General features: G+C 46.2%; 1 protein-coding gene and 1 long non-coding RNA gene across 2 annotated transcripts in view; both read left to right on the top strand.

Annotated features, from left to right (window-relative positions):
• LOC307211415 overlaps nt 1–25626 on the top strand; it is a 62676-nt gene that overhangs the window by 3945 nt on the left and 33105 nt on the right. The window lies entirely within an intron of this gene.
• POU4F3 (POU class 4 homeobox 3) lies at nt 14482–16421 on the top strand (the record flags this gene model as incomplete). The annotated part of the gene is made up of 2 exons (XM_079965280.1): nt 14482–14601; nt 14893–16421. The coding sequence occupies 2 exons, from the start codon at nt 14482–14484 to the stop codon at nt 15883–15885; spliced, it is 1113 nt and encodes a 370-aa protein (XP_079821406.1). The 3' UTR covers nt 15886–16421.

Raw genomic sequence — 25626 nt, 5'->3', positions numbered from 1 at the left:
TGGTTGAATAATCTTCCCAGTGCACTCCAACCACAGTGATTTGAAGGAAGGATGTCAAAGTGAATAAACTAAGTTGCTCTTCACACGGGTAATTTTTGTCCTTTGAGTTTTGGCTGTGAAAACAGGGTAAGCGACAGAATTAGACTAGGTGGATTGCGTCTTTCCCAGTTGTTTTTTTCCTAGCAAGTTAAAGCAATAGCTCATTTTCTCTCCCCCACCCACTCTCAGGTGACCACTCAGTAGGGAATGTCTAGGTGATGTTGGGCTACAACTCCAATAATCCCTGACCCATTGGTCATGCTAGCTGGGATGGAAGAAAAGTGAAGCCCAGCAACAACTCTGGAGGACCGCAAGTTCTTTCCCTGCCCTGGTCTACAATTACTTAACTGCAGCACTCGCAGGTTGTGATGAGTGAACCACCTTCCAGAGAAGTTTGCCTGCCATGACCTTATCTGCTCACTGAATATCTTCCAATAAACTTTATCTCCAGAGCACAGTCTGAAAATGGCTATGATCATCTTGGTGCTTAACTCTGCTCATCTTGTTTTGAACATGCAATATAGTACACATGAGGTTATTGTACTGAAGAACCTTTTTTAAGTAATTATAATTTGGTATTCTGTGCATCTTTATGCTGATAACTTTAAAGCACTCATGGTCTCTGTGATTTATTTAAATGCTAATAAATTATACATTTATGGCACTTTAGTAATTCATGTGAAAATTATTTGGAGTCGAGCCACTATAATGTACTCCTGGTATGGTCTCCTGTGGCCAAAAATATGTCAAACAACAGTTCCATCCACTTTCTGGATTCACATTTTAGAGTGACTTTGGGTTATTCACAGGTCAGGGAAAGATAAGGAACACTTTTTGAAGAGAGCAGGCCTTGAACATTTGAAATCCATTTCATAAGCAGTGAGTGTTATACTCTATGCCAATGCTACTCTTCTTGTGCTCAAAGTACACCTTTTGTTTGAAAGGCTTTCCTGAATTCTTTCCTTCATTACTTAGTCGTAGGCTGTATATGTTTGTTTGTCTGTTTGTCTATCTGCTGTGCTTGAATCCCATGCTTTTTCCAAAGAGCTCACTGTGGTTGCATTCGCATGGCAGTTTATTCGAAATGGTTTAGTATTTAGGTGATAGCCATGTTTTAAAGATGCTGCCTTTTATTAGACCATCATAGCTTTGGGGTTTCACAGAACTTTCCAGCTTTCAAAATGTTTGTTGTGGAGAAAAGTATATCTTTATGGAGGGTGTGTAGGTGTGAGTGTGTGTGAGAAAGAGACAGGACACACACAGAAAGAGATGTATATATTTAAATAATATATTTTGTGGTCCTAATATATTATTTAAATCTTACACCTGCACTCCCTCCATATACATATTCATTTCTTTTAAGGGTGAGTTGGCGAAATCAGGTCACACCATTATAATAAGAAATTGTGGGTGGGGACTAGGTTCTATGACTTATCATTAGAAAATGATTCAACAGGCAGATTTGAAGCTCAGCAATCTAAGAGAGATAAATTCTTAAATTTAGGCTCATGCTTAACTTGGGGTAGAAATAATTAGTGGAAGCTGATCCATTAGGGCAGATGGCAGACCCTCCAATTGTCCCTATTTTTCAGGGACAGTTCCAGATTTACAGAGGACATCCTGGTTTCTGATTTGATCCCAGAATGTCCCTCTTTTCCTTAGGACGTCCCTATTTTCATCAGAGAAATGTTGGAGGGTAAGGAATGGGACACCCCTCATCCAGCCCATACCTGCCTGCCTTCTTACAACCAGTGCAGGGCTTGGCAACACTTTCTGAACTTAGTAGGGTGGGGGCTTGGGGCACACCTTGAATGAGTTGGCGCTACCTGTTATTGGCTCTCGCTCTGGCTCCTGTTGGTGGCCCTGATTCCACTCCACCAGCCCAGTGGGCACCAGCTACCACCGGAAACTATGAGAAATGGCTTATTTTTGTATTAATTAAAGCCATTTCTTGAGAATGATCTCGAGAAGTTGACAAGTGATGTATGTTTTCCTACCATAGACTTTGCTGGGGTGGTTTGGGGGGAATGATTTCTATGTTTGCCTTTGGGGAAATTGTTTTCTGAAGCCCATGAGAGCATCTCTAGTAATGTGCCATAATCCATGAGTTGTATAACACGCTTACAGTTTTTAGTAAAAGGCATTTTTGTGGCCAATGTTATGCAGTCATAAGGGTGTCCCCTGCACATGCTCAGTACAAACCTGTTGTCAGAGAAGGTTGTGTGATGCAGGAGGAGTAGAATTGAACGTTGAGGCCAAAACTGGGAGCAAGCAAACAGACCACTATGGCTTGAGGTGTTGAATTTCTTGGGCATTTTGTTGCAGGGAGCAGGCAGCTGAAAGCCACCTCTAGATATTTTCTGTCATAACATGTAACATGTGCACATCTTGTTTCATTTCAGCTGCACTGTTTAACAATGCAGCATGATCTAAGACCTCCCTGCTTCCTTCCCCAAGTGCTGAAACCCGCACAAAACAACAGGATATATCTTTGATGGGTGAAAAACAGTGGAAAAATCTCGAGAGACATGTGACAGAAGATGGCACGCAGGGCTTCTAAAAATACCATGTAATGCATCCAGCTAGAGAGTGTCTGAGGCAGTGGTGGGAATTCAGCTGGTATGTGAGAAGGAAGCCGTGCCAGCTACAAGGCCCAGCGGGTCCCACTCCTTAATAAAACATAGTTAAAATGGCACAGGAAGCCATGGCTTGTCAGCTCTGACACCGTACATGGGATTTCAGCAATCATGTGACAAACCACGCACATCTTTTTGGCCAATGCACAACTGCTTATTCTTCCCCAAAGTCAAGCACACCACTATTCTGTTTGGCTTTTACAATTAATTACAAACTGGGGGGGGGGATGCAAACGGAAAGAGATTGTTCTAATTTCAGGTGACATGTTGGGGTTTTTGTCCTCCCACTTTGGTTGTTACGTTTTGCCTTCAAAGTTTAATGAAGGTTTCAGTGAGCACTGATGTTAAGAAGCAGGCAAATCCAAACACTAATGCTAGTCATGTTTCTGAGTTGCAGGTCCAATACGCAGCTGTTTTGATATTGGTTTCTAGTGAATGTGGGTCAGAAAGGGCAAGTGACAACATGCGGAGGATTCATGTAGTCTGCTTGTGGGTTGTCACTTTTTTAAGTACCCAGATTTGCAAGGCTTCTGGAGCAAAACGGCTATCTAAATATGCCACAACCATATGCTGCAGCTCTCCCTATCACAAGATACCCCTTTGGAATATTTGGTAATGTGATGCAAAAATTGGCACTTATGGCTTAGATGCCCTTATCTTTTGCCTTGCTCTTTCCAGGCACAGGTCTGCGCTTAAAAGCACCATCTCAGAAAAACAAACATGTTGTTTGCTCCAGAGCCTTTTCCACAAGACCCGCTCTTTAGCGCTCAGTCAGAGCAAACATCGACTCGGGTTTTCCGTGGATTGCTGCTTGTTCCGATTGAGCTTTAAAGTGCAGGTTTCCACAGCTCTGGAGCAAAAAAAGTGTGCTTGGACGCAGAGCTTTAAAGCATGGAAAGAGTGGAGAAGCCCGCTGTACTCACAGCAACACTGCAGAGCAGCGACGCCGACTATATGGGGCGGAAGGGGCTTCAGCCACCTCAATATTTTGGGGCACGGACCCCATAATGAGTGCTCGGCAGCCGGGCGGGACGCGCGAGAGTGAATCAATCCGTGCGCCCAATCCCTTGCGCGCCGCAGTCTGTCTCCGCCCCTCGGGCTTCTTTCTGCTGCGGAGTTGTGTGCTTGCAGCCCAGTTGAGGAAAAGGGCGGCAGCTCTCTGCCGCCAACTCTTCACTCTGAGGAAGTTCCCTCACATGCTTAAGCCAGGCTTCGATGGGAGCTTGTCATGCGTGTGACGTCATGCACATGTGACACACACCCCCCAAAAATGTTGGGCGCAACTCGGCGCGCCTGTTGCAGAGGACCCATTCATCACAAGCACGGTTGAGTACAGGCAATGTTTCCTATGGGAAGTTTGCCCTGAACCAACTTTCCAGCATCTATTGTTGTTGTTTTCGTTGGCCTGGACATTCCAGCATGTAGTGTAAATTGATTTTAATCTAGCTGGTTTTATCCATTCTGCTGAACCTTATTATTTTCTTTTGACTGCCTTTCTCATATTTTTATCATCATCACTATCAATTTATTGCAGTGAACAGACCAGAAATACGATCAAAACAAAACCCGCCCTGTGCACCATACTCGTAAATACAGTGCAAATACGAAGCAAGGTGCAACATTAATGTCCTTGGTTTAGGTATACATAAATATAAGAAATGACCTAAGTAGCCTCCAAAAATTATTCTTCCACAAATGTGTATGTTTCTGGTGCCTTCATATATACAGGGTGATTCATAATGAAGTATACAGTTTCAACGCACTATAAAAAAGAAGAATGTAATATGTCTTATGTTACCTGTAACAGAACTGTAGGGGAAGGTTTAAAGATTTTTTAGAAACAGTCACAGATGTTCTATGTGTGCACCCTTTGTCACACAACACATATCAAACCCGTAATCCATTTCTGCCCAAATGCAACTCATTCTCTGCGTTGATTTTCCTGGGCTTCATCGAATGGCTGTGCAAACACTATCAACTTCTTCCAATACACATGGTCATCCAGTACTTCTAAGTTTGCACCACTCGTAGTTTCAATTTTTTTATGCCAATCGTAGATAGATTTTCTGCTTAGAGGTTTTTTTCTAAACCACTTCTACATCCCTGCCACTTGACTTGACTTGACACAGGATCTAGGCCCGTTCTGCCTCCTATCCACCAATATCACACAGGGAGGAGGAGGCAGGGTGCAGAGCCCAGCTCTGTGCCCCCCACTCCCCACCCGGTGTACGAGCACCAGGACACCTGTGTGTCCTGACCTGGTGAGTGAGTGAGCACACTAGGTGGGGGCAGGATTCATCACATGATGTGTAATGTGACGCGTCACCTGATGCGTCCCTGCAATGTGGGGGGCAAGTCGGCACCCTCGGTGGATCCTGTGCCAGTTCGGCCTTGCCTCTCCCTCTCTCCAAAGTGCCCTGTTTAGGGGAGTTCTACTGGCTACTGCTGGTGAGGAAAGTCACCGTTGGTAGCTTCCTCCCACCTACTTCTTGGGCAGGCACCTGGGAGTGCTTCTCCATAGTGGGGCTTCCCTGCCAGTGGCAAAGGCATACCTCCACTCCATCCAAAACTTGTACATCTGGATGTATTAGGAGTTGGATTACTCTGTGAGTTACCCATTCAAGGGTGAAAACCCTATTCAGAAGCACATCCAACCACCTTGGATTCTCCTTCCTGGGAGATTTTCCTGAATATTCTGAATTGACACCTCCAGGACTCACCTTAGCCATGGGATATCTTGCGTTACCACTGGAGTACCTTACTTCTGGTGTCTCTTCCAGATCATGTGGGGGTTGGTCCTGAAAAAAGCACCTGCAAAGGTGTTACATAATTAATGGGTGCCCCCTTAGTATCCATTTAGTATCTGTTTCATGCTCTGAATAACCCTTCAGTATGCCTACTAATTGCATTTTTACTTTTCCCCTGATTTTCCCTGCCCCAGTTTATCAGGGAAGATATTCAGGTTGAATTATAATGTGACTGTTTGCTGGTAGATGTGGCTTTTCATAAGCATTCCCTAAGTTCCATCCACAGGACTCTGCCGTTTGTCTAACTTTTCCTTCTCCTGGACTGCGAAGTTTCGCCATGTGTGGGCAGCTTGGTCAGGTATCCCCTGTAGCTTAGCAACTTTCCTCTTGCTTTGTTAAACTAGGCTGTTCAATCTCCTTAATGAATAAGAGAATCAAGCCAGGTAATTGATGCTTGGCTATTTAGCTGATGAATAATTGACCGTCTGGGTAACACTAGACATTTCCTCGATCAGATTGGACAATGGAAGAGCCATGTCATCTCCTGTGCGGAGCTTCTCTCTAGTGTCAAGGAAAGTGCTTTTCAAATACAGTGGTAAAAGACATTGCAATGGCTTTTTTAAAAAGCCACTAGATATTTCTTGGGGAGAAAGTGTTTTTTTAGGCTGCAATCCTATGCATACTTGCTTGGAAGTAAGCCTCATTGAAATCTTTTGGAATTACTCTGAGCAAACCTGCCCAAGTGCACCATACCACCAGCAAACCAACTGATCCAAAGTTCATAATGAAATTTTATCTGCTTTTAATTGCTTGAAAATTCTACTCATGCAGCTGGTTGCAGAGAATCTGTAAGGTGGCAAGGCGAAGTAAAATTCTTTAGGTTAGGAAAGATAGGACCGCCTCTCCTGGTATGCCCCACGGAGGACCTTAAGGTCCATAAATAACAACATTTTGGAGGTCCCGAGCCTCAAGGAGGTTAGATTGGTTTCAGCTAGGGCCAGGGCCTTTTCAGCCCTGGCCCCGACTTGGTGGAATGCTCTGCCACAAGAGACTAGGGCCTTGCAGGATTTGACATCTTTCCGCAGGGCCTGCAAGACAAAGCTGTTCCACCGAGAGCCAGTGTGGTGTAGTGGTTAAGAGCGGTAGATTCGTAATCTGGGGAACCGGGTTCGCGTCTCCGCTCCTCCACATGCAGCTGCTGGGTGACCTTGGGCCAGTCACACTTCTTTGAAGTCTCTCAGCCCCACTCACCTCACAGAGTGTTTGTTGTGGGGAAGGAAGGGAAAGGAGAATGTTAGCCGCTTTGAGACTCCTTCGGGTAGTGATAAAGCGGGATATCAAATCCAAACTCTTCTTCTTCTTCACCTGGCCTTCAACTTAGACTCACTCTGACCCCTTAAATGGGATTTGGCATATAAATTTTCCCTTGGCTTTTTTGCTGGCCCAGGTAGGACCAGCATGGATAGTTGGCTCAAGTGAATATCTGAGGTTTCCTCCCCTTATGGTCTTGATTTATGGGCTACTACTAAAATGAGGCTGCATTTTAAGCTGCATTTTAAGCCATATTTTAATTAACTGTTTGTTTGTTTGTTGTAGTTTTCTATTACGTTTTATTGTAATTTATATTTGGTGTTAGCCACCGTGAGCCCAACCCTGGCCGAGGAGGGCAGGGTATAGAGAAAAAATTATTATTATTACTACTACTACTGCTACAGCATTTTGTTCAGATCCACCAAACTGAGTGCTATGTTTCCTCAGTTCAAGGTGTGCACTATTTATTTGTGGTGTAATTTCATGCTACTGCCTTGCACTTTGAAGCATTGTGATCTTCTTTCCAAAGGGCAGCACATGAGTAAATGTAGAAAAACGAGAGGGGAACCCACTAGATTTTTAAATTAAAAATTTATATGTTTTTAACCTGAGAAAAAGAACAATTTGTCAGTTGTATGTGGAATAGTCTTTTAATTGCTGGAACTATTTTAATACATATATTATTGATTTTTGAGTATATTAAAGCTAAGAAAACAGTAACAATATTTCCCCGAAGTACAGAGATAGTGTTAAAAAAATACATTAGAAAAAGACTTGCAATAATTCCATACAATGAGAAGAGATCAAACAAAAAGTTAAATTAAATTAAAACAAAATTACTGAAACTAGGCAGGAGATGAAAATGAATATGATTTGATGAGAATTACTACTTGTTTTAGCTAAGGAATGTTATCATTAAAACATTATCAATACAATCTAGATATCAATACAGATGTGAAACCAGAGTCGGTGTACAAAAGTCATTCTTGATCCTGCTTTTCTACATAATACACAAGTTAAACAATAATCACAATTCAAATATCAATTTAAAACAACTCCAAACAGCGTCAAAATATATAAATAACACATATGATTCCATCTTCCAAATGTAATGCGAAAGGACAATATCCAGTTTTCTGCAAAATACCTTAATTCCCACTCAAATCTTGATATCCATGTATGAAATGCCTGCAAATAGCTCATTACTAAAATGTATTCTACATGGGGTTAAACTGTCTCAAAGTTTCATCATCTATACAGTATTGGTAACCTTTGCCCGCACTCCAAATTGTGATAACTAGCTGTGGGGTCATCACTGGTAAAAAAGAAAGAAAGAAACCATTACTTTTCTTGTTTGGGGCTGGGCCCTATCACTGAGGTTGCCCACTGGGTAGGGAAAAAAGGATAAAATTCAGTGTGTTTGCCAGTGTGTATTCAGTTACCTGCAACAGTACCATAGTACCCAGTTTAGGAACCAAACTGGCCCCTAGGGCACATCAAGAGCAATAGGATATTGGGTCAGGCAAAACAACTAAGGTGATTTGATGCATCTGACTGCTTGAACAGGATGTATAATGTGTGCCTGACACATGGAAAGAGAAATCATGTCAATGCTATACACTTTGAATTATGAGGCAAAATATTCTGGGTCCCACGTTCTGTTGTTTCCTTAGTTGTACAGTTCAACTGTAAAGAGAGTCTTCCATTATACAACTGCCTGTTTCCTCCTAATCTCTGAACTGGGTCAGATAATAAAATGATTCACGTGAAAAGATCCATAAACTTTTCATATAATTTTGTGTTCAGAGTGAGTTCACTGGAACATTGTCAGGGTGTTGTTTATTTCCTCCTCCTTCTCCATCTCCTCCCTCCAGAAAGACCATCAATAATTTACTGGGAGGAGAATGATCTCTCAAGTTGGTTGCAGCTTCCCTTTTATTCATGTGAACAGAGTTGCTTGATGGCTAGCCATCTGGGTCTTTAACTTGTTCCTGTTTATGGTTTTCAACTTTCCTCTTTGTGGGGTTTAGACAAACCAGACAGGGCCTGAAAGGTTTGATTTTATTTTATTTTTTAAACCCCATGCAATAAAGAGTCAGCTCAGTTAGATGGAGCAGTCCATGCCTAAAAAGAAAATCAGTCAAGCCAAAATTCATAAATTCATTCATTCATTCAGGAGGCAGGAAGCACTTGGGTGGAATTCTTATCAGAAAACAAAGAGTGTCTGACAAGAGATTTGTTCCAACTGAATATCATATCTGAGCTTTCAGTGTTTATCTGGAATGTGTCTTTAAAACAGTGCCTTGTTTTTGAGACCCCTATAAAAATATGCTTTATTAAAATGGCATCTCATCTTATGCCCCTGCCCCCGTAATCTTAGTTAAAGGGACATTTTAAGTCCTTGTGCATGAAACTGAAGATCAAGTGTCAGTTTCATTATCTGAATAGCTGGCAGCAGCTGGATGAGCAGGAGAAACCCATTGCTAAGGCTCTTGTATGCAATCAAACATTTCCCCTTTTATTTATTTACTTTAACTCACAAGTTCCAAATAGCAGGAGGGTTAAGCAAAAAGACAAAGGCCTGCCATTTATCCATCTATTAATTACCTCTAGCATGGTAGGGCCGTCTGTAAATACAGTGCTACTTTAGATAAAACTTTCATGCAGCTATTTAGGCCCTTTGAAATATAAATGATTTCCTTTAAATTTTTTATCATAAATCAAGGCATGGAGCTATGCGACAACACACCGATTCCCCCCCTGTTGGGAGGAAGCTCTCTCTCTCTCTCTCTCTCTCTCTCTCTCTCTCTCTCTCTCTCTCTGCCTTTTGCCTTTCAAAGCCTAGTTCATGTTCCACTTCCAATTGCCTGGCTCTAAGGCTTGATGGGAAGTGATGGCGTGCTGCAGTCTTGTCATCAGGCCCTCTGCTCCTTGGGCTGCCTTGTCATGTTGCCAGCAGATCTAAGGAATTTAAAGGGGAAAAGAAGGGGGGCAGGGAGGTAGCGCTTTAATGGCCCAGTACCAGCAGAGAACAGAGAGATGCTGCTGGACTCACTGTGGAGAGGTGACCGCCCCATCCCGTAATCTTTACCAAGGCTTCTTTGTCTGGCTTTTGAAAATCTCCCCAGACCCCTCACTGGTCCTGCTTCCCACCCTGGGTGTCTTTTGCCTGATTTGAATGTCTCCTTGAACTCTGATAAGGCCTCTTTGTGTATTATAATGATTTGATCATATGTCATAATATGTTTTTGAGGCCTGTTTGTTTCCTTGTGATGATGGGGGGCTATAACCTGTATTTGGTTGAGCAGTAAAAACTGATGAAGGTTTAGGCCTCTTGGATAGAGGATAGAGCTCTCTCTCTCTCTCTCTCTCTCTCTCTCTCTCTCTCTCTCTGTGTGTGTGTGTGTGTGTGTGTGTGTGTAGAAACTAGCCTACTGTAACCAAGATAAACTTTACCTTTGTGGCTCTGTCCACTTTTGCCACTGGCTCCTCTCACAACTGGTATGTGGCCTCCATAAGGGAATGTGGCCCTCAGGGTGAAAAATATCCCCCACCCCTCTGTTAACAGCACCAGGCAAATAGCGTTTTAAGATTGCCTGGGTCTTTTAACTCTACATTAGTTACATTAATTTTATGCTGGAATTTTATTGCTGTTGTTTCCTGTTTCAGTATATTTTACTGTACATGATTCCACATTTGGTAAGCTTCTCCAAGAGCTTCAGTTGAAGAGCGGCTAATATGTTTCTGGAAAGAAGGCAGGCAGGCGGCCAATTATACTCAGCTCCTTCCTGGATTTTGCTGGATAGCATGGCTGGTTGTGATCCATGTCCTGTCTCCACAGAGGCCTGAGCAGGCAACAGAGTGAGAACTGGGATGGAGAATGGACCGCTAGATATTCCTCCAGTTTTTAGTAACTGGAAATGCTATTTCAGGGAATCTCCAGATGTTGTGGAACTCCTGCTTCCATCAGCCTTGGCCAGCATGGTCAGGAATGATGAGAATTGTACTCCTGGAATATCTGGAGAGACACATGTTCCCCTGTCTTTGTTGCTGGTGGTGACAATTTAAGATTGGGCAAGCCCACTACAAGAACATTAAAAAAAACCTCTGGGATCAATTAGTATGAATGGATTGTTTTATTTCTTTGTTTCTATAGCATGACAACCAAGGTGGCATACATGGGGGCAGGATTCAACTAATGAGTGCTGTCAGTGAAAGTGAAAGTGCAATGGGGATTTTGCCCTCTCTGCCTTCCACATGCCTGTTTTCCACCCCACCCCCAAAACTGGCTCAGGAGAACCTCCAGAATAGTGTGCAGGGGGAGGAGAGAAGAGATTGTACACTCTTACATTAACCAAAGATGCTTCATTCATTATTGGCATCCGTTTGTCTCTAGAGACAATGGAGTGCACCTCTGGGGATGAAGTCAAACCGCTGCATTAGCAGCACCTAAGTGACCTCCCCAGGATGCAAGCCTGGGCAGTGTGTATGGAGGTCCTGGGCTGCTCGGTCCAAAGGAAAGCAGAGCAACATATTTAGCACCAACTTGGCTGCAGGAGTTGCCAGAGGGAGGTGTACAAGATGTCATCCAACCATCTTAGGGACTCCACTCAGTGGCAGAGCTTTGTGCTCCAGCACCGGGGGGGGGGGCAGAGAGCAGGTGGGGGCGGGTCTGGCACACGTCCCGGGAGCATGGCATGCTGCCCACAGGGGCTTGACGCGCGTCCTGGGGATGTGGCATGCCGCCTGCAGGGGCGTGGTGCCCAGTGCGGGTAGGGGAGCATCCACGATGGCACCCCACCGGGATCGCACTGCCGGGGGCTGTACGCTCCCCCCGCATTCCTCTTTCTCCGCCACTGACTCCACTCCAAATTTGTGTAGGGTTTACTCCTTAGACTTTTCTTCTCCTGAAGATATCTCTCAAGGCAGCAGAGGTTTGGTATCTGATTTTTCATTCTTCTAGATAGGCTAACCTCTCAGATTGACAAGGCCCATCTGCCTCTCACTTCCCCCTAGAAACCTCCTTCCTGACCATTAGACCCGCTATTGGTCTCGTCCTCTCAATCTGCTGGAGCCTGTCTTCACAAGCAGGAGATATTCCCAAACTCACTGAGGGTTTGAGAACCATTGGCTTCCCTCACCTCAGACAGAGGGCAAGTGGCAAGAACTGTACTCATGGATCCCAAAGGTGGATTCCCCCCCCCCCATCACTGCTCTTCACCAAGCACTGCTTTTGCCTCCAGGATGGCAACTGCAGGGGCAGCTGATACTCCTAGGAATTGTGTGGTAAAGAGTTGGGTTTGGCTGTGTGGCCTCCAGTAGCTGATCCTGGCTGTACATCTGGGAGTTCACAACTGAGAGGGGGCGCCTGAGAGTGCCCCCTTACAAACCACATGAATTCCTCCAGCCTGGAATCAGACTTTGTTCCTCTTCTCCTCCCCCCCCCCCACTGCTCCAAATACTTTGTGGTTCCTTCCCTTGTGGTGCCCTGTGCAGGCTCTGAGCTGCTTCCCTTTGCCCTGGCGGCAGCTCTGAACACGTGGCGGCTCTAACGTGGGGCACCTGTTGCGTTACTCTGCTGTGCTCGCTTGTCACACAGTTCCAGGAGTGAGACAGATGGGAGAAAATTTGGACAGCTTTAGTTAGCCAGGAGAGAGAGCTAGATCCCCTTCACAAAAAAGAGGCAATGAAGATTCTCCCTCCCTGCCCCCAAGCTCTAATGGGGCAGAGCCTAGAAGTAGCCTGGGCAAAACAGGTTCCCACAAGTAGTAGCAGTTGGCTGGATACCCACTGGGATGGTTTTAAGAGAGGGTTATATAAATCCTCATGTATAAGGTTATCCATGACTCCTAGCTATGATGGCTATGTGTGTCAGGGACTGGCTGGGAAGCACCGGTTGGTAATCCCATGGGAACCCCCAGAGGAAGAAGGCTCATAGCCAAGGTATTGGTGGTGGGACAATGATGCGTGGTCAGGGGGAAGGAAGAACAGACGAGCTCTTTTCTAGGTTGACCTAACCTGTCCCGCAGTGCTTGTGTACACAGTTGCATAAGTTCCCCATGATCGGTCAACAACCCTTGTTAACCAACCCCCAGTAACAGGTCTCTCCCATTGGCCCATTTTCAGGAGGTGTTTCTCTCTGCGAGTTGTTTCCCCGGCTAAGTAGCCACACAAGTCATCGCAGGAAAGTCTACCTACCGTTCAAGGAAAGAGTTTCTGCTCTGCTAGGTTTTTAGAAGCCGACCGAAGAGAAGCACTAAACATACTTTATCCTTCATTAAAAGAACCAGAGATTTGTGCAGCTGTCAAAAAAGAAAAAGAAAAAAGAAACGAAAAAAGCATTTAAGATCAACGCCTTTAATAGATTCAGATTATGACACCCAGGAGATAGAAAACATCTGGAACCCATAGGCATTTTTTTGCGGCTGGGGAGAAGAACCGGCAGTGCCCTATATGAGTGGAGATTTCCTTGGACCTGAGTCAAATTTTGTGCAAACAGGTTCCACCTTCATGAAAGAAATATGGGTAGTGTGTGGGGGAAGGGGGGCAGCTGCCCCCCTAGATCAAGTAAAACAATAGAAATATTTAACCAATCGCATGAGTTCTGCCCCCCAACAAAGTCCTGCCCCCCCTCAAGAATATTGGCTACACCCATGACTGGTAGGTAGAGGAGCAAGAGAAAGTGTTTATTTATTAGGACTTGGGGTGCAGAGCCAAGGTATGCATGCAGAGGCAATGGGTGTGTGTGCACGTCATTTAACAAAGGGGGTTTCGCTATTCCAGGATAAATTCTCTTCTGTGTGTAGTGATTAGAGTATCAGAGTAGACTCGGGGAGGTTTCAAATCCCCACTAGGCCAGAATTTGATCCTGGACTGGTGTCTGTCTGTCTCTCTGCCGAACCTTACCTCACTAGGCTGTTGTAGCTGTGAAGATAAAAGAGAGAGGTAACCTATGTATGTTGCCTGGGAGGAAAGCTATATTATAATATATCCAGCAGATCTGCAATGTGCAGCACAGCGAAAAGACACGGTTCTTTTCCAAGCCTCCAAATTATTACGTATTCTGCTGTTGTAAAAAAAATAAAAAATGGATAGCTCAGTTGGCTAGACTACGAAGTGATGATAACGCCAAAGTTGCAGGTTGGATCTCTGTATGGGACAGTTGCATATTCCGGCATTGCAGGGGGTTGGACTAGATGATCCTCAGGATCCCAACTCTACAATTCTATGATTTGAAACCCGGGCCCCTCGGGAGCTGGAAAAAACGCACGGAGCGCCACAACTGGCCAGGTTTGTCGCCTTGGGACGGTGCGCATTTAGCTGCTTTTTTCGTCCTGGCCAGTTCTCCGGCCTCTTAACGTGCTGCCAGAAAGGAATCCCTGTCACAGTCGACGGGGCGGCCTTTTAAAAAAATGTCTTTTGGCAGGATCCTTCCCAGCGCCTTAGCTGGGGACCCCCAGCTCTCCTCCTGCTTGGCTCCCATCCCTGGGGCTCCCCACCCCCTTCCCTCTTGGCCGGCAGCAGCAGCAGCAGCACGCGTGCGCACAGGGTGCTGGTCCCATGGCAGGCAAGGCTTGTAAGATGAGTGAAGAAGCCGAGGTGGAAGCAGGCGCGGGGCGGGGGGGCCGAGGCGCAGCGCCGTGGCAAGGGAAGCGCTGTCCTTGAGCACCGCTCACTTTGACAGGCGCCCGCCAGAGAACCAAGGCGGCCTCGATGCCCGACGCCGCGTCCCGGCCAGGTGCGCCAAGATGCTGGGCATGAACGCCAAGGCGCCTTTCGGCGTGCACCCTGCCCTGCAGGAAGCCAAGTTCGCCAGCCTGCACTCCAGCTCGGAGGCCATGCGCCGCGTGTGCCTGCCAGCCCCGCAGGTACGTAGACGGAGCCTCGCGACTGCTCGAAGGCACATTTTCTGACAGGCCCGGCTTAATGTTTTTTTCATGTCTCCTGCACAATCTCTCTCCCTCTCTCTATCTCCCTCTCCCCCTCCCTCTCTCTGATCCACATGTCTGTTCCAGCAAAGCATCTTGCGCCTTCATATTAATTTTTATGACCTGAGCTTTGAGAAGAGGAATCTCTGTGCTTGAGAGAGAGAAAATGTGTTTGAATGCCGACTTGACGGTATTCCCCACTGACGGCGCTCTGCGCGTTCTTGCTTGCAGCTGCAGGGCAATATATTCGGGAGCTTTGATGAGAGTCTGCTGGCCCGCGCGGAAGCTCTGGCGGCGGTGGACCTGGTCTCGCACGGCAAGAGCCATCCTTTCAAGCCCGACGCCACCTACCATACCATGAGCAGCGTCCCCTGCACGTCGGCGGCGTCCAGCTCCTCGCCCCCCGTGGCCATCTCGGCGCCCTCGCACCACCATCACCACCACCACGCGCAACATCCTCACCATCACCCGCACCATCCCCACCCGCACCACCACGCCGGGGCGCAGCACCAAAGCCTCGACGGCGGAGACCTCCTGGAGCACCTCTCTCCCGCGCTGCTGGGCGGCCCCGAGCCGGGCGCGGTGCTGGCCGGCCCCATGCACCCTCACGCGCACCCACACCTGGGCGCAGCCATGGGCCACCTCCACCAAGCCATGGCGAGCATGGCGCACGCTCCGCCGCCGCCGCCTCCCTCGACGGCCCCGGTGCCGGCTCCCCACGCGGGTTTGCCTTGCCTGGGCGACGTGGAGTCGGACCCTCGCGAGCTGGAGGCGTTCGCCGAGCGCTTCAAGCAGCGGCGCATCAAGCTGGGCGTGACCCAAGCCGATGTGGGCGCGGCGCTGGCCAGCCTGAAGCTGCCCGGCGTCGGCTCCCTGAGCCAGAGCACCATCTGCCGCTTCGAGTCTCTCACGCTGTCGCACAACAACATGATCGCGCTCAAGCCCGTCTTGCAAGCGTGGCTCGACGAGGCCGAGGCCGCCTGTCGCGAGAGGAGCGCGCAGGCCGAGCTGCTGCGCGGCGCCGAGCGCAAGCGCAAGCGCACGTCCATCGCGGCGCCGGAGAAGCGCTCGCTGGAAGCTTACTTCGCGCTGCAGCCGCGCCCGTCGTCTGAGAAGATCGCCGCCATCGCCGACAAGCTGGAGCTCAAGAAGAACGTCGTGCGCGTCTGGTTCTGCAACCAAAGGCAGAAGCAGAAGCGCATGAAGTACTCGGCGGGGCACTGAGAACGCCAAGTGCACCAAAGACCATAGATCACATACATATATCTATAGCTATATCTATATAGATCTCTATAGATGTTGCTCGACGGCAACAAGGAGCGGAATAAATGGATCTCTGCAAGGACAGCCCTACCGAGCCACAAAGCCATGGACCTTACCAACCAACAAACGCTTCCTTCTTTTCCTCTGGCCATCGGCCGCCTGGTTTATTTAATTAATTTATTTATTATTATTATTATTATTACTATTTATTGCTTATTAATTATTTTCATCATCATCATTCAGTTGGCACAGCTTACTGTTGTTCCTCCCTGCGGGAGCGGCTGCAAATCAAAACTACTAACCATCCAAAATAAAACGCGCGCACACACAAAAAGTTTGTTTCTCCCCCCCAACTTCCAAGCCATCTTTCCCCGTTTCATCCTTCTGGGTTTCTCTTCTCACCCGAGTGTGTGTCTTCTGGCGTCCTAGAGAGTGTATGAAGCTTGTCATTTTTGTTGGAAGAGTTTAAACTCCAGAGGTACTGATTTCTTTTTAAATTTTTTTTAAATGACGCAATAAGAACAGCAGTGGTAGATGCAGTTCGGAGGGGGAATAAACCGCATCTGGATTTATGCAAAGAGAGGTGGGGGGGGAGAGAGAAGACCGGGAGAGAAGAGAATGAAGATTTATTCAGATTTTGTGGATTTGTATCGGTGGGCAGGGGGAGGCTATTTTCTGAGAGTCCGCTATTGTAATTTGAAGCCAGGTTTGGGTAGTTTTTGTTGTTCCACCGCCTTTTACATGCTTGGTCAATTGCATGCTGTGGATAACTTAAAAAAAAAAAAACCAAAACAAAACAGAACCCGATTCCTTCTTAAAAAGCGGAGGTGGGCCGAGCTTTATTTTTAACAGCGAAATGACTTGGTCTTCTTTTTCAGACACACACACACACGCATGCCTATCTCCAGATGCAGTATAGTTCGTTGTTTCTTGGGTGAGGAGAGAGGAAGGAAGAGGGGGTTATCTGAAATAAAACCATGCCGAATGGAAATCTTTGTTGGGGAGTGGGGGAGCTTGCATTCCCCACCCCCACCCCCCATCAACGACTCGTGGATACGTTTACTTTTTTATTTCCATGGGTCTTATTTCCAAGCACGTGTTGAAAGATCATACTGAGCCAGCAACAAGTAATAGATTTTTGCCTGAGGTGAGCCACTGCATCCACATGGCGTAACGTGTCTGCCCACCCCCACCCCCCGCCGGCCAAAAGGCACCTCATCCCGGTCGACAAGTAAAACTCCCCTTCTAGTAAGGAAAACTTTCACCCGCACAGGACGATCTGCAACACTAACTGCATAAAAGCTCATTGGAACTGGAGTTTACTGGGTCTAGCGGGCTTGAAATCCGAGCTCTTTCACTTGAGTCTGTTGAATCTGAGTCACTTTAAAAGAAAAACAACAACAGATGTGAGACTTTTCATTGCACCTCCCAAAAGAGTTTACTTTTGGCCCACTGCGGAACCCATTTTGAACTGAAGACAGTCCCGCAGGAGTTTTTAAAATATAGCTGTCAGTCCTCGTCCGGGCTTTGATCTAAACATGTTTCTGCACTAAGTAAAGAGTTCTTTTTGCAAAATGTCTTGTCTGTATTTGTATCCGCCCCTCTCCTTGGAAAATTTATAATTCCTCCCTGTAATTGGGGCATTTTGTCCACTCCTGTCATCTCTACACCTTTCTCTTTGTCACTAACTTTCTGCCCCCGCCTCCCTGGAAAGACATTCTGAAATTTCTCAAATAAAAGAAGCTTTATTTTTCAACCTGAACTGAAGTTTTTTTTCTCCCTCCCCCGCCCCCACGACTGTTTTGTGGGTTGATCTTGTGGTTCATCTTGTTTTCTGTTTAGATGGAGAAGTGGGGGGGGGGGGACGACAGGGAGAAACATTTTTAGGCGCGCTAAAATGTTTCTGTGAAGCGAGTGATATTTGTGCCAGAAAAGAGAGTGTCACATCTTGCCTGCCGAAGAGTTCCGGAGAAGGTGAAAGCTTGCCACGCTTTTGTGACATTGTGGTTGACCCCAGTATAAGTATTGCTGAACTAGATTTTCCAAATGTTTTCCTATACGATGTACTCCGAGTTCAGAGGGGCTTACTCATCGGAAAAGCGTGACAGGGTTGCTGCGATAGGGGTCAAGCCGTTCCTTAAGATTATTGTATGTACTGTATTACGTTATACCTAATTTCGGCCCGCATCTTCTTCCTAGAAAACCAGTTCTTTCTTCACATTATATCATACTTTGACTGTTAATGGTAACACTTAATTCTCATCCCTACATCTGACGTGTTTTTGTTTTGATGCATTTCTTACCGCTGTTCCCACGTGCAAACTTTTTTATTGGATGGTCAATGTTTTGGAGAGAGAGAGAGAGAGAGAGGTACACTAATATAACAACATCTCTTGCCAAAATCTTAAAAGTTTATTGTGGTAAAGCCTACAGAGCTAACTAATGGTGAAAATAATTTCGCAGTTCATTAAAAAAAAATTCAATTTTTATCGCTGTTCATAAAAAAATAAAACAAAATACCGGACTGATTGTTTTTGTAAGAAAGTTTAGCCGAAGCCCTTCTCAGCAGGACAAGGACGGAACTTCTTTGTCTGAAGTGCCATTGAGAAGGAAAGAAATCGGTCAAAACAACTGTATCAAAGGTTGATTTGGAATTCTGCTTAAAAGGAAAGTAGGGCTTTTGTTTATAAATCCCCGAAGCACCTTAAAGGATTAAAAATTAATGCTCGAACCGCAGCGATCTTCGGAATGTCTCGCCCTTGCATATCAATGAATATCCAGCAACAAAACTCCGACCACATTCTGCTTCCTTTGAAAAAATAACAAGAAAAGCTCCTTACTGAGTGGTTTTTTTAAAGTTTTTTTTTTTAGTCCCATGAAGAAAATCGTAAGAAAGAGCATTAAACTCTCCTTCAGTGCCCTGGTTTCATTTTGTTTTCTCAGCGAGCCCCAATGATTTCCCCCAATCAAATGTCCTTTAATAATAAATGCCCTTGTGTCATTACATTATATTGTGGGTTCTGAAATTTTAAAATAAGGTTGATGCAATATTAATTGGATAACGTAGTATAAAAGGGGCAGAAAGCAATGCTGCCTGCATCCTGTCTCTGCTATCCGCTTGGATTTCAAGAAATACTCTTTTCAGGGTTGGCGGTTGTTTTTATTTAAAAAACAAACTAACAGGTAAGAGGCATTTAATGATTTTAACATTCCTGATTACTTAGCCTGCTGCACTGCTGTATTTTGAACGTAGCCTCCTGTGTTATTTGGTTTTTGTGTGCCCACCCTTCTTTATTATAGTCTGCCTTCCTCTAAAGTCCAAAGGTAGCTTTGCTGCTACCTAGTGCTCCCCCGGCTCGGGAGACTTTTCTTCTTCGATTTTCTAGGTAAACATCCAGTTTCTATGAGGATTTGCTTTAATAGAACCGCATTCAATTTTAGGACAGGCTTAACAAATTCTCTAGTTCTCGCTCCCTTTCTTCGGATACGATCCCGGGAACTGAAGAGATTCCCCAAAGTCACATGTCAACAGAAACAGATTTTTGAAACTTTTTTGAAACCCAGTTGGCATTCCAAAGTTGATGTTCTCAATTTCAGCACCTGGACAGCTCCCTGCATAGACTGTCCATTTAAAAAAACAACAACACGATTACTATTAAGCCAACCTCAGGGCATTCCACTTCAAGAACGCAACTTTCTTGTCCACGGAGTTTCCCAGATTTAATCCAGAGGATGTGCTTTTGGAAGGGATTTCTTGATGTACGTCCCTTAAAAAAAAACCTTATCTTTTATTGATAAGCAGCTGTTGTACTTTATTAGCTTCTTCCTTTCTTGTGTGGATTGCCACGAACCGCGCTGCGCTGCATTTAGCCTGTCTAGCAAAGGCAGGCAGGTAAGCAGACTGCTACTTACAATGGGTTAGAAAACAGGAAAGGGGAATGACCGGGGCGATGGTTTCTCATTGACTGTTGCCGGATATAGCTTGCAGTTTGGTGAGTTTTATATTGCCCATCGAGCGGATGTTTCGGGAAGCAAGTTCAGAACTTATAAGGTAAAGCAGAACAAAAGCGATTCTGGGAAAGAGAGAGAGACTCGGAGAAAGACACACACAGAGAGGGGGGGTGTCTGTTACCCTTCTTAATTTTTAACACGTGCAGAATAGTGCCAACTGCCTATGTTAAAGGACTTGTAATTGGACAATAAATTTCTTATGCCTGGATTTTGATTAGTTGTCTTGAGGGGTCCCTGTCCATTCTTCTGCTATAGGTTCCCATGCATTTTCATTCTGATGTAAGCGCAAGCGGGAGCTTGTCCTTCAGTCTCTCTTTTACCCCGAGTCCCATCGTGCAGAGTGAAGGCTTGTCTTCCCTTTCCACCCACAATTTCCCATGCGGTGATGAAATCAGTCTCAGCATCTTTCAGCTTCTGTGCACTTTTTGTTTGTTTGTTTGTTTGTTTGTTTACGCGTCCAACATCTAAGTCTCGTACATGCCTACTTAGAAGTAAGCCCCGCTCATAAGGATGCAAAAGGGTTGCAGCTCAGAGGGCCAGAATCTATCTAGCAGCTGGTTTCTGTGTATGAAGAGAAAGAATTCAGAACAACTTCTTCTCCTTCTCCTTCTTCTTCTTCTTCTTCTTCTTCTTCTTCTTCTTCTTCTTCTTCTTCTTCTTCTTCTTGTGATGGTCTACAAAAAACTATGATATGTTCGTTCCTGCCGATATTTCTCGTTCCCCTCAGTTGCTTTATAAAGTAGAAGGAAACAGTAGAATTCTCTCTCTCTCTCTCTCTCTCATAATATAGTGGCCGATGTGAGTGTGCAGATGGTATTCTTCCCATCACGCCTTTCCCCTCTCGCTTTTTCATTGAATAATCGAATTGTAGAGTTGGACTATGCAGGACTCTTTGGCCCAACGTGGGGTCCGAACTCACAACACTGTAATTAGGAGTCTCATGTTCTACCGACCGAGAGAACCATACACCGAGTCAGACAGCACATGGTCTGTCTCCACTGACCGGCAGCGGCTCTGCAGGAATCCAGGCAGGGCTGTCTCCCAGTCCAGCCCCGCTACCTGGAGAGGCCGGGAAGGAACGTGGGACCTCCTGCATCCAAGAGAGATTCTCTGCCAACGGACCAGGGGCCTGACTCAGCAGAAGGAAGGGCTCCTATGCTCCTTTCTCTGAGTGTGACTCTCCGAGTCCTGCGGGCCTGCTTGCCTCCTCCCTTGCGAATCCACTGAGTGATCGCGTCTCATACACCAAAGGGGCGGAGGGCTCCCCCCACCCTTCCCCCACCTTGCCCCCCGCTGCCCGGATCAGCCTCTCCCAAGTCACCTCCCCTCGTAATTGCCTCTGCTCCTCTGGGCCAGCCGGGGCTAGAGTCGCGCTGGGGGATCTGATCAATTAGTCATTAAGCGGCTCCATTAGCTTCCTGATAGAAACGCCCCGTGTCAGTTTCCTTGTTTGTGAATGAAAGCACTCATTCTGAGCGCCGCGGAGGGGCAGGGCGGCGGGAACCTGATCCGGCCAGGCGGGAGGGGAGCGGGGAAGGGGACCCAGCGCACAGGCAGCGCCATTCCATCCCGAAAGGAAGGCTTCCTTTGACCACAACTTCCAGCCGAGCGTCTTCTGGTCTCTTCTTCCAAGCCAGACGCGAGAAGAACGAGGCTGTCACCCCCCCCCACTCCTTGGAAAGGAAGCCCTGCGGAACTCACAGGGACTTGAGGAAACATGCCCCAGCCATAACAGGAGAAGCTGTTATGGGTTAATTTAGGACGTTTTAGAAATCCAATTGGACCATTGATTCGTTCTTCGTCAGAAGTCCATGAACTTTGAAAAGGCTTCTTGCTTGCCTGGATGTAGGATAGACTCTATCCAATAGAGTAGGTGGGTGGGTGGTCTGTAGAAACTAGCCTACTGGACAAAGGTGAATTTGCATTCATTGCATTCACTGCCCACTTTTGCATCCAGCCCTGCCTTCCACTGGCATGTGGTCCCTGGAGGTCGCCCAGAAGGGAATTATGGTCCACCGTCTGAAAAAGGTTCCCCGACTCTGTTTTATTCAATATTAATAACATCTACCAAATAGGTCTATATTTTAGAGAGCAGAGAACTTGCAGGGTTTGTTTTATTTTGGTCATGGTGAGTCTAAGTGCTGTCTGAGGCAGAAAATCTTAATGTCGCTCCTATTTCCATTAACTAATGGAACACAGCAACAACACCAACACACACACACAGAGAGAGAAATTATCCACAATAAACCCTACTGGATCTAAGGGGGACTGTGGAAGGACTCTCCTTGGTAGATTGTGCCCTCTGGGTCAGAAAGATCTATCTGTCGCTCACTCTGCCAAACTTTAGTGTCACCCAAATATGTAATTTGAATCAGTCGCTCTGCTTTGCTTCCTGGTAGAGACTGCCTCTGCTTTTGGTGCTGTTCTTGCAAAACTGAGAGACAGTGAGGTATAGTGCTTAGGGTGTTAAGAGTAAGGCCTCAGAGTCCAGGGTTCAAGCCATGAAGCTCACTGGGTGACCTTGGGCCAGGCTCCATATCAAAGCCTAGCCTACCTCACACAGTTGTTGTGAGGATGAAATGAGAGAGAGGGAGAACCAGTTACGCTGCTCTGAGCACTTTAAAGAAGGGTGGGGTATACATGAAATAAATGAATAGATTGGGAGCCACAACACAGAATCTTCTGTATGCCCAGGAGAGTAGTATCCAACTCAAAGAGAAAACTTAACATTCCCAGTAATGCTGCCTCACCCGTGAGATAAGAGTCTCATCTCCATGGTGGTCGAGTCAATCCTCCAGATGGAGATATGATAGCAGTGTATGAACCTTATAGTGTTCCTTTTTCTACTGTTGATGAAAGACCTTTGAAGAAAGTGTGTGGCCTCCTGTTTCTTGAATAAGAGAATGAAAGATGTGAAACAGAAAACTTGCTTTCTGCATGTGAGTCCTACGAAAGACCAAAGTTCTATACACATTCCAGTCAAGGAGTTGGTCCATCTGGACATGTTGCTGCTCTGTAAGAAGTTTTTCTTGATGCAGACATGATTGCAACATGACAGCAGTCAGGAAAGACTGCCATTTCCCCCCTGATCTGAGAGGACGAGGGGACCAGAGAAGGACAGGGAACCTTTTACCCTGTGATGGTTGTGTAGGAATGTGGGCAGGTGCAGCTAGACATGCAGTACAAAAGTGTGGAAGAGGCTCAGATGACACTCACATTCCCTTACCACAGTCTTCTCTGTTCGTTAGCTCAGTTTGCTTGCAAGTTCACCAGCTCTTGACACAGAGAAAGAAGAGAGGTTTGCCAGTTCCAATTTATCACAATCTTTCCATAATGCAGGGGTTGCCAACAGAGTGCCTGTGGGCACAATGGTGCGCTCGAGATCTCCGCAGATGCCTTCTGAGCTCCCTCCCTCCTTCCATCTCTCTCTCTCACGCACACACCTAAGTCAGAATGAAAAGCTGGAGGAAGTTTATTTATTATTAAGAGATTTCTAGATCATTCTTCTCCAAAAATACACAGGGTAGTTTACAACAAAATAAAGCAATATACAACATACTACGTAATATTATTCACAGGAACTCAATTAGCAGCAGCATAATTTGAAAAAGACTTAACCCACAAACCTCTACAAACCTGACCATAAAAGGGCCCAATTTAATGAACACAAAGTTTGGGTGTGGCACATTTCAGAGGGGAGACATTCCACAGAGGGGAGACATTTCAGAGGGGAGACATTCCACAGATGTACAGTCACATGTTTTTCAAGGCTCAGTTTGATTCTACTGGATTGGATCCCTTCGAAAAGCAAAGAGTGTGTGTGTGCGCACGTGTGCCTGTGTCTGTGTGCTTTCCCTCTTCCTGTCTCTCTTCCTCTCTGTGTGGGTGATCTGGGTGATCTGGGGGAAGGGTGATAGATGTGACCAGAGGGGCTGTCACCCATAGCACTTGCTCAAAAATCCAAATGTGCCCACACACCTAAAAAGGTGCTTGGCTCTGCTGTAATGTAGCTTATCAAGAACCCTAGTTTTATCCACATAGTCATCTTTCTGAATTTTAAAGTTAATTCACACACATGCACCTTAAAAGAAGAAAGCATACATCCCTTTAGCTTAAGCTCTCACTTGCATCACCAGCCTCTTTGCTTCTTATGGATGGTACTCCGATGCTTTTGACAGAACCTGGACAGGCAGACGTTTAGCAGTGGGAGGAGGAGGAGGAGCTTTTTCTGGGAAAAGTGATGAAGTGATGGGGGAAACTCCATCTGCTAAATGTCAGGCTGCAGTCAAAAGACCAAGAGCAGTTTCAGTCAAAGAGTTTGCAACTGAATAAAAACTGAATGCCTGCCTTTAATACAAGGAGTGGATTGTAGCTGCACATAATAACTGCTTCGGGATTAAACCCCCTCCCCCCTTTCTTCAGAGAGAGAATTCCTACAAAAGTAAGAGAGCTATCACTTCTAGGCAAGCATGATGGGATGAAGCCAAGAGTTAATCATCAGCTCAAATGTTAGGCTGCAATTCTGGAGAGATCTCAGGGTATATAATTAAAACATAAGACAAAGCAGTCTGTATCAACCTGATTTGGTGAAATGAACCCACTTCACCCAGTCAGATAGACAGTTAACATATGTCTCAACCTCAGGTTGCATTTGCCCCAGAGTCAATTTTTCTATTGATAGGGTTCCTGTATGCTCTACAGCAACACAACAAGTGTACATTCAGCAGGTGAACCTTCCAGGCAGAAGCAGTGGTGGGGAAAATCTTCACCTGCTGAATTTCTGCCTGTTGTGAAGCTATTTGATTTGTCATGCTTATCCCATGCTCCCTCCAATGAGCTAAGATGGGTTTGCAAGAGTTTTCTCATTTTAGCCTGACTGTGAAAGAAGTTAGGCTGAGATTCAGCAAGCAGCATGAGGTCATTCAGTTTCATAGCTGAGAGGGAGTGCTTCTATGGTTCTTGAAAGGGGTGGGGAGCTGGCTGGGAAGGTGGCTCATCATCACTGGGCCCAACCATTGTTTGGTCCCCACCACAGACACCAGCTTCCTTGGCAGGAGCAGCTGGATCTGGGAAGCTGCCCGCCATTTACATTTCCCGCATTGCCCCCCAAGCAAAGCAGAGTGCTCCATGGCACTGTAGGAAATTCGAGGAGTTGGGTGGCTTCCTAGATTAAAGTGCTGCTGCCAGATAAGCCTGTGGCAATGGAAACAGCTTATCAGGAATGCCAACACAGGGGCATCAGTCCCTACCAGGAGGTTTGGGCAGGAGGAGTGGTCCAAGGGTATTGGGTGCTGATGGAAGCTGTGCTATAGCTCAGTGCAAAAATATGCCATAGGGATCTCAGATGCACAAGTATCAGCAACTCTTACCCCTCCTCCCATACCCTAGCTGCTTCATATAAACCTCACTGTGTCTCACACCTACATGACATTTGAACTCATACTTTGGAGATTTCTTCATGGTTGCAGAAGCACAGAGAGCATAATGTTGTCACATACCTGTATTGTTCTTGCTTAAATAGGAAGGATCTGTGTGTGTGTGTGTGTGTGCGCGCGCGCGCAAGCACATGCATCTGTGTGTGTGTGTGCATGCGCACACATGCACGTGCACACACACACATGCACCTTGCTAAATCACTGGTCATGGAAGCACAGCAAATGGATCTATGGCAATACCTGTGTCATATATTGC

Source organism: Podarcis cretensis, assembly GCF_951804945.1.
Source record: "Podarcis cretensis genome assembly, chromosome: 2".
NCBI classification, from domain to species: domain Eukaryota; kingdom Metazoa; phylum Chordata; class Lepidosauria; order Squamata; family Lacertidae; genus Podarcis; species Podarcis cretensis.
This window is presented reverse-complemented; position numbering and strand designations above follow the sequence as displayed.